Raw genomic sequence first — 9,448 nt, forward strand, 5'->3', positions numbered from 1 at the left:
CATCACATGCACTTTTCTGGTTTGTTGTTTTTTTTTTCTTTTACCTTTGGACTGCTTAACCCAGGGGCATGCCTTTCTACATACCAACCTGGCCATGTAAGGTAGAGACAATAGCAAGTGTAGAAACACACAGGACCATAAGCTTTAGTTTTCAGAGGATGATGCAACAAGCCCTGTAGGCATTTTCAGTGAATCTCACTATACCAATAACTACAACAAAACTCAACGTATTTTAGCAGAAGGTAAATTTTACTGAAGAATTTATACCATTGTATATTCCTGGGACATCCCTTGACAATTCCTGTAACGACAATCATATAATAGCTACTACTCTTTTTTCTAATGTCAGAAATGTGTTTCCTGCTCCCAGACAGGAAAGTATTTATGCCTACACAGTATTTTTGTCAAGCCAAACTATAGGAACAAAAAAAAAAAAACAAAACAAAAAAAAACAAGCCCTAGAAAGGGAAATGTGATGGGCTCAGAACAGAGCTCACCAAACAAATAAAATTCAACCACAAAACACCCAGGAAATTAAAAAGGAAGATTCCCCACTATGATCTTCCTGAAAAAAATAGTTGTGCTTTACAGAGAAAAAAAACCCAAACCAAATTCACATATTGTCATTTTTTAAAAATATTTTTAAATTAATGACAGAATAACTTGTTTAAAGATGCAGACTGCATAATAACAACCTAATTATGGGGACTCAAGTGCAAGGTGATCAGGAGTTTTTTGTCTCTACCTCTTTTTATCTATTTGGTAACACATTGTGTTCCTCCTGTTTGTGAAAATTAAACAATGGAGAAATGGTTTGGCCTTCTATAAAACACAGTTTATTTCTCCGTCTAGTTTATAAAAATTTAGGCATGTGTGATATGCAAGGCTTTAAGGAAGAAAGAAAGTATATTACCCAAAATTAGAGTAATTGCCACATTATTAGTTGTTCAGTTAGTTTTGCAACATTTTGTATGCATTGTCAAGTTTCACATTGCTAATTTCCTAACAAGCACAGTTTGTTTTCAGATGCCCCAAGGCCAGTTTACTAAGACCAAACACAAGCTCTTAAAGCTAAAAAAAAAAAAGAAAAAAAAAAAAACACCAACAAACCAAAAAACAAAAAACCAAACCAAATTTTTTTTAAAATACTGTGAACCAAGAAATTTTAAATATACAACACAACCACAATTCCAGGGAAAATTGTCCATCAAGTGATTTAAGGGTATTTCCTTTTTGACATGTAACAAAACGAAGCCCCAGTTCTGGAGTATTTTTATCTCACTGCCAGTTTGTGCAATACATTTTTAATTGTGATGTGTAATGCTTTGCAAGAGAACACCCAATCAATTAATCATGAGTGCCTTCTCATGGCTGCTCGGTGGGTTCTCCTGGTTGCCGTTTATCTAACATGTTGTGAACACTCTGAAGCATTTCAATGAGCTCCCTTTGAGACACACAGGGCACGCACTATTCTTTAGAAATTCCAGCCCATTCCAGCTGGGTGTATAGTGCCCAGGTTCACATGTAGAGAGGCTTAAGCTAAGATACCCAGTGCTCTTTCTGGGAGTTGAGACAGGCTGGAGCAAGTCTTAATGAATGCATGTATGCATATGTATGTGTAAATATGTGTACCACAAAACTGAACATATAGTTCACTCCTTTTAGAGGTGATACCCTCACCACCAAATGAAGCTTTCTTGCAGTGCCAAAACATTCCCATCCATATTACAGTTAGAAAAAATACTGGAAATAATATTGCATTAAAAGATACTTTGAGATACATGGTGAAAAGCTGATCTATTTTAGAGAGGCCTAATTATCAATTTGGAAAAGGGGCTAAAATATTTATTTGAAATGTGATACCAGTCTCATTCTTCTAGTGAGGCTTTATAAGTGTTTTATGTTTTAGAGGATTTATCAAACACTTACATACTTTATCTATAAACCTAGAAACCAGTAAGACCTGTAATTACATACCCCTCAAAGGGTTTTTTTCTATTACAAAAAGAGACATGTGGTCTTTGGTCAATTTTTTACATTAGCAACACCCAAAAGCTTTAATTAGAGCAGTAACTTGATGCATTCTGAAAATCAGAATGTTACAATGAAATTACTCAGTTTGTAAATTAGACTGGGAAAGCATAACTTTGTACCAGAATCATCTGGAAAATTCTTGATTTGATAAACCTACACATATATGAATGTTTTTAAATTATTTTCTATTTATACTCATTTCCAAATCACTTATGTAAATGAAATAATGGCAATACTCCTTTCAGAGGCATCTTTTAAAAACATTTCTACAAATCATTTAAAATTTTATCTTACTACAAATGTTTTCCTAGGAAAGCCAACACTCCTAGGAGTAATATTTAAAATACTAAAGCTCACATTTGGATTTGCTAGACTAATAAAAAACTTCTCCCTCTCTTTTGAAGAGTGACATATAAACTATTTTAACATGAATCTGAGAAATGCTTTTACTGTGTTTATACTTTAATGTATAAAGAAAAAAAAAATCAACATTTTAAGCACATACCTTGCAGAATGGCTTTGAAAGATTTTTAATACTAAACTTGTAAAGCATTTTTTACTAATTCATGGATTTCTTGACAGAACATGCTGCTTTTTTTCCAGCCCATAAAGAAAAAAAAATAAAACCAACTAAAATTTTGAATTTAAAGACAGTTGGAAAAGTACCTCAAACAAATGTTGAAAACACTTTAAACAAAACAGACATGAAACCATAGTCACCTTTTAATGATTTAATATTTATCAGTAGTTGCTATAGTAATTTATAACACTGAAAACTATCAAACTTAATATGGTCAGTACCATAGGCATACTGAAAAATGAACCATAATTAGATAAGGACACAAATACCTTCCACACGTTTTGTCACCCACCTCCTTAAAAGATACTGATACACTTTAGCACTACAGCTCACTCCCAGATTTTGTAAGCTTTAGTGATTTAGTATCTGTAAACTAGTGCTAACTCCTGTAGAACCAACAACATAAACAAATCTCCCATATTTGTTTTCAAGCTCATACACAACAATTTGCCTTCACTAAAATATTTCCTACAGAAGGGTAAGCATGATTTGCCTTGATAACACAGCTTTTTAATGGGGTGCTTTCCCCAATTAAAATAAAATTTAGACAAATTTTCATGTTGTATTTGTGATGTAAAATCCATGCACTAAATGCAATGACTTCAGGGAGCTTCTCCTGTAGCTGAAGGCAGTCAGAACCACCAGAATAAAGTTTGGTCCCATCACCAAGCAGAAACAGTGGTTCAGAAGACTAAAAGCACTTCCAGTAAAAGTCTCTTTGAAACTGATTACTAAACAAGATATAACAGGCTTTTACTGTAACTGGAAGTTTACTTTACCATCACATTTTAAAGCTGTAAATTTCAATATATGCACTTATTTCCATCAACACATAATTGGATTTACTCCTAATTAACTTATGTTTGACAAAGCACTTAGCTTTAATATACAGATTTGGTCTGTAGTAGTAACAACTGTAAGTGGGCAAGAAATTAATCTTCCTCTTACAAAAATCATAATGAAGAAAATAATATCCTTGACTTCCTTACTAGATACAGGACATCTCATGGTTCCTCATGAAATTGTTATTTCACTGATCTCTAGACTACTAAAAAAGATGCCCTTATAAGTTCTGTACTTAGGGTCTTGATGTTAATTCTAATTTTAAAAATGTGAAATTCATGCTTTATGTAGCTTCCATTATCAAAAGAGTTCCAATCCCACACTTCACAACCTAAATTATTGGATTTTTTGCTACCAGTTGATAAAAAAAAAGCAGCATTACTAATTTTTTCTCTTTATTAATCTCACCTTCTGAGCTGCTTTAGAGGGACTCTTGTTTTTGCTTCCTTTGGGTCTTCCTCTTGGTCTTTTAGGAGATGGTTCACCAGTTGGTTCCTAAATACAGGAAAACATGCTATTGTAGCAACGAGGCCACAACTAACCCAGATGTTCTGAAGGATAAATTAAACTGAGAAGTTGCTTAAAACATATGAATTAACAGTGTTATTAAATAACATAATATTAATAATACAACATAAACAATTTAGCAACTCCAGGTAAAGGAAAAATATATTTTGCACAATAAATAAGTTTACTTCTCTTGCAATTACATAGAAAAACTTGGGAAAGTGTGAATATTCTAACACATAAGTTATAGCAGGAAACACATTTTTTAAAGATGGTTATGATTTCCCTCATATAAGAGCAGTTATTTAAAAAATAACAGTTACACATTTAATTTCAATTGCATTGCATTATAGCAAGATACAATTATCACATGTAGTTTCTAGCACAAGCTTTTTGGGGGGAAAAAGTTAACTACCAGAATATTGTTAAGTAAGATGAGACTACTCTCTCAAGGGGGCAATTTGTTTTTGTTGTTCTGCAGTCGGCATTATATTCACACCTATTCTAAAGAAAACTGATTCGTATTAACATGCAAATTTAAATGTTTCTTCGTATAGAACACTTATAAGCCTAAAAAAACTCAACAAAGAAAAATTTGAAACAAAACCCCAACTCGAAAATGAGTCGACACTGACTATTTTAGCTATTTTCTTAACTAGTTCCTTTGCCTGCCAGTAAATAACCAGTCCTTAAAACTGGGTATGAATTACTAAGAATTCAGATTCCAAATATTTATTCAGTGAATCATAAACACTATAAAACTCTTCTAGTCTTGAATATTATACATTTCGTTCATATTACAGGATGCAGTAGAACTAATTAAGTGCAGTTTGTTAACTTAAACCAGTTTAAAGCCCTTCAGCTTTCATAATTCCCGGGTAGGTTAAAGGGAGGCTGGCAAGGGGACTCCCCAAGTGCTGCAGCTCAGTGGCGAGCCCCGCAGGCACTGCACATCTGGCTGAGCACGTTGAAGGAGACGCGTTTTTCTTTCATTTCCACACATTTAAATGCTACAGGAGGAAAAAAAAATTAGGGAAAAAAAAGAAAATATAATATAGAAAAAGAAAAAAGAAAAAAGAAAAAAGAAAAAGAAAAAGAAAAAGAAAAAGAAAAAGAAAAAGAAAAAGAAAAAGAAAAAGAAAAAGAAAAAGAAAAAGAAAAAGAAAAAGAAAAAGAAAAAGAAAAAGAAAAAGAAAAAGAAAAAGAAAAAGAAAAAGAAAAAGAAAAAGAAAAAGAAAAAGCCCGGGCACAAGCCAGCAGGGTCGGTGGGTGCTGGCTGCCGGGGCTGGTCGAGGGCAATCAGGGGGTGAAGCAGAAGGGGTACAGAGCCCGCAGTCACCGGACCGATGGCAGCGAGTGTCACCAGGGGCACAGCGAGGTAACGGGGAGCTCTGCTTTTATGGCTTCCCAAAAAAAGTACTTTCTGTGAAATTTACAGGACCATATCGGGGCGGGGGAGGGGAAGGAAGCAAAGCAGCCGGGTTTCCCCCGGCTCGGGGCTCTGCTGCTCAGCGCTCTCCGCGTTTCGAGCCCCTCGAAGGCTCTCGTGGCAGTGGGGCAGATGCCAAATGAATGGGAAGTAAACACGTTTAAAGCCCGCGGACGCTCGCTTTAAAATGAGCTCCACGGACAGCCCTGCTTCTCAATCGTGACTTGCGAGGGAGGCAGGGAAAAGGCTGCGGGCGGCTCCGCGCTGCCCCCGCCGAGCTGCGGGATTAATTAGTTGCATCCGCAGGCAAAATGCTCCTTCGGCGGCGCCGGCGGAGGGGCTGCAGAGCGCGGGGGCTCCCCCGGGCCCCTCGCCCGGCGGCAGGGGCTGAGCGCGGCTGGGCAGCTCCGGGCGATGCGACAATGGCACTTCGGGAAAGGAAGGGATGGGGGTGGGGGTGGGAGTAACACACGGATCTAGCGACCTTAGCGCGAATTCGTATCTTGCGAGTCAAAAAGGGGAGCCCAGCGCGTTCGTGTCGGGACCCAGGTGGAGGCTGTGGGTGTGGGTGGAAAGGAGCACCGGGCTACGGTCCCCGCGTCCAGACACGGCAGCGCTCCCGTCGCCTCCACCTGCCTTGGGAAAGCGCCGGAGCAAAGGCAAAAGGTGTTGCAAATACAGGGCAAGCCCCCTCCGGCTACCTCCCCCATCTCCATCGGCAACGGGGGCACCTCTCTCCATACGATGAGGGGGGCGAGGGGGGGAGGTGGGGAAGGGGGGGAATCCGGGGGTGGGGGGGGAGGAAAAAGACGAAAAAAAAAGCCTATGCGACTCTCTAGTCACCGTCCTCTCCCCCAGCCCCAGCATCTAGGGGCAGTTCAGGGGCTGGGCTGGTCAAGATCGGAGGCGGCAGCAGCGCCCGGTGGGACCCGACACATGCACACACACGCGCGCACACAGATTGAGATATAGCGAGGGCTCAGAGAGGAGGGAGACAGGAGAGCCCCGATCCCTGCTCCTCGCTTTCGCAATTTCAAAATCAGCTCGAAATGACCCAGCGAGCGCTGGTTGGTCGGAGCCGCGCTGCTCCATGTTCCCCATTTACATTGAAAAGCCCCAGCTCGCTCCCTGCACAATAGTGAAAGTCCCGAGGAGGCTCCGCGGTTCAGCCACGGGCAGGCAGCGCCGCGTCGCTCCGGACTCCGGGGTTCCCCCGCCGGGGCGCCCGCCGGAGCCCCTCGCTACGCGTCTGCACCGCCTCGCCGGGAGCAGCGCACAACAAAGCCCCCCCCGCCCCGTCGCCAGGACTCCTTGCAGCACAATACGTACATGTACATGCCTATAACACTATACATCTGCGGCTCTACGTATCTACACGATACTGACTTGTGGTTGTTTCCTGGGTCTGCCTCGTCCTCTCTTCTGAGGCTCTGCGGTTGCAGGTTGCTCCTGGGCAGCAGTGGAAGGCTGACCGGGTCCCTCACCTTGTGCACTCATCGTGACTTCTGCTGCTCAGCCTGAAACCAGTCTCTCCAAAGCACCTTGAAGGGGGGGAATCAAAACGAGCTCTTGCTGCTTTTGCTGCTCGCTGCCACCACCACACCGGACGTCCTGGTGCTGCCAAAAAGGAGAAGAGAAGGGGAGGAGGAGGAGGAGGAGGTGATGGTGGTAGTGGTGTTGGTGGTGGTGGAAGAGGAGGGGGAATGAATCTCTCTTACAATTTAGGAATGGTTAGTAACATGAAGCAATTCAAAAGAGGAGAGGTTAAAAAAAAAAAAAAAAAAAAAAAAAAAAAAAAAAAAAAGGAAAGGCAGAGTAAATTGCAGCCCTGGAAATGCAAGGAGAGAGGGAAATAGTCCGAGGGTAGTCGGGAGCAAACCAAGAAGAGGGAAAAAAGCCCTACAAATTGAAAGCAAGTGGTGGCTATCGCGCTTAGATCGGATCAGGACAAATTAAGATAAGACACACTGAAAATGGACTGAGAACACTGCACAGTCTTGCCAGAAGCATGCACCCTGGGAAGACGGGGATTTCGGCAGCAGCGGGAGCAGCGCGCAAAAGGAGCGATCATTTAAAAATAATAATAATAAAACGATTTGGGAGATTGGGAGGGAAAAAAAAGGGGGGGGCGGTCCTGGGTTCGTGTCTGTGATGCGAGCTCCTGGGACTGGAAATATTATTATGCGAGTCCTGCCCACGGACTAAACTAGGATGAGGGTTAAGGGAGGGAAAAAAACCCAAAACCAACAACAAAAACGAAGGAAAAGAAAAGAAAAGAAAAGAAAAGAAAAGAAAAGAAAAGAAAAGCCACCTTTACCCGTGGGTGGAAAAACCAGGAGGGGGCTGTAGGGAAAAAAAAAAAAAAAAAAAAAAAAAAAAAAGAGAGAGAGAGAGGAGGAGGCAGAGCGAAAACGCGGCGATGGGGGGCTGGCGGTCGGCCAGATAAAACACGAGCAGCACGGCAGCCGGGGCAGCGGCGGCAGAACGCGCCGCCGCCTCACGTGTCCCGCACCGGCCCGGCCGCGCCGCCGCCGCGGCTTTAAAGGGCCAGGCCGGGCCCGCCGCCCGCACCGGCCCGCCGCCACCGCGCGGGGCTGCCGGCCGCTGCACGTGCGCGCCCCGCCGAACAAAGGCGGCCGGGCCGGGGCCGCCCCGGGACGCGCCCGCCGCGCTCCGGCCGCCGGGAGCGCCGCTCCTTCGCCGGCGGTGCGGGCGCTGCCATCGCGGCGCGGGCTGCGCGCCTCGCGGGACGGCCGCCGCCGCGGTAAGATGTGGGCGGTATAACCAACCCGACGGCGGGTCGGAGCTGCCCTGCCGGGAGGGTGACGGCACGGGGAATGACCTTGCGGAGAGCCCGGCCCCGACATTGTTCTTCCTACGAGCATGGCGGGGCCGCGGGCTGCGCCTCTTCGCAGAGCCCGTAGGCAGGACGTCCAGCACAGCCCGCTCCCTCCGCCGGTGTTCGGTCCCTCCCGTGCGAGCCATGGTTAGGCGCCCCTCCACTGTGGCCACAAGGAGATGGCCAGGGAGGACCCCCCTGTCTGTGCGTCCCCCCCAAAAATGTTCACACCTGGGCTTCATGCGCAGCTTGGGCATTTCCTCCAGCCCCACTCCTCTCACAAGGTCTTGCCCTTTGGCTGACAGCCACCCCTGTAGTAACTGTCTGGTGACATCCTTTCTCCCCTACTCGGGGCTGGCTGGACAAGCGCAGGAGAGCGCTCAGAATGAAAAGTTGCTTTATCGTATATAATACTGAAGAGGGCAGAGATACTGCTGCAACACTCCTTATGCAAACTATCGAAATACAGCCAGTTTTCTTGGCACCTTATAAATTCTGATGTCCACCGATAAATAATAAGGGAACAGGCAGAAACTTACTACAATCAAACACATGCAGTCATTGACCAGCAAGGACTGTGCTGAGGAGACAGCTGAGTTATTTTCTATGGAATAGAAAAAGTACACTGCAGACAGATGGGCTAAAGAAAGAGTAATCCTAGAACACTTCTTAAGGCTGAAAATATTGCCAAAGTGTTCTTAATCCAATCACAAGAATCCCAAAGCCTGCTTCACTCCCATCCCCAAAAGCAACCAGCTATGGAAGATAGACACAGTCCACCTGTTCAATCTAACAGCTATCAGAAAAGCCTTGTAGTCCCACTGCATTTTGTAAAATATTCGGTTCCCATCACACCATGAAGAAATCCACAGAGTCCTACATCTATTCTGTACATCAAAAGAGTAAGCTGCTGTATGTGATCAGGATTCCAAGTGGAGGTTGTGGAGTCTTTAAAGTGCAGCAACACATAACTTTTATAACATCCATTAATCTCTTTAAAGCATATTCCTGTGTCCATTTCTCTGGAAGAAAGTGTTACATGCAACTGGTAAATCCGTCTCTACAGAATCATCCTATATAGACTATTAATTGTACCACTAGTCTTCCCTTGAGCAGTTCTAGTAAAAATGCTATCGTTCAAAGAGTTTTTACATACAGCCATAAGCAAATAATTTTCACATGAGATCAGTATTCCTAAGCTCACTGTTTTAAAGCT

At 43.4% G+C, this 9,448-nt stretch overlaps 1 protein-coding gene across 1 annotated transcript in view; it reads right to left on the reverse strand.

Annotated features, from left to right (window-relative positions):
- The window catches only part of HMGA2 (high mobility group AT-hook 2), a 111,044-nt gene extending 103,460 nt beyond the window's left edge, over window positions 1–7,584 (reverse strand). Inside the window, exons 1-2 of the mRNA XM_063155119.1 lie at window positions 6,780–7,584; window positions 3,866–3,952 (exon numbers count right to left, since the gene is read on the reverse strand). Coding sequence (XP_063011189.1) covers window positions 3,866–3,952; window positions 6,780–6,890 — 198 coding nt within the window. The 5' untranslated portion in view covers window positions 6,891–7,584. The remainder of the gene's footprint in view (window positions 1–3,865; window positions 3,953–6,779) is intronic.
- Between the last annotated feature and the right edge of the window lie 1,864 nt (window positions 7,585–9,448).

This window comes from Melospiza melodia, chromosome 4, assembly GCF_035770615.1.
Source record: "Melospiza melodia melodia isolate bMelMel2 chromosome 4, bMelMel2.pri, whole genome shotgun sequence".
NCBI lineage: Eukaryota > Metazoa > Chordata > Aves > Passeriformes > Passerellidae > Melospiza > Melospiza melodia.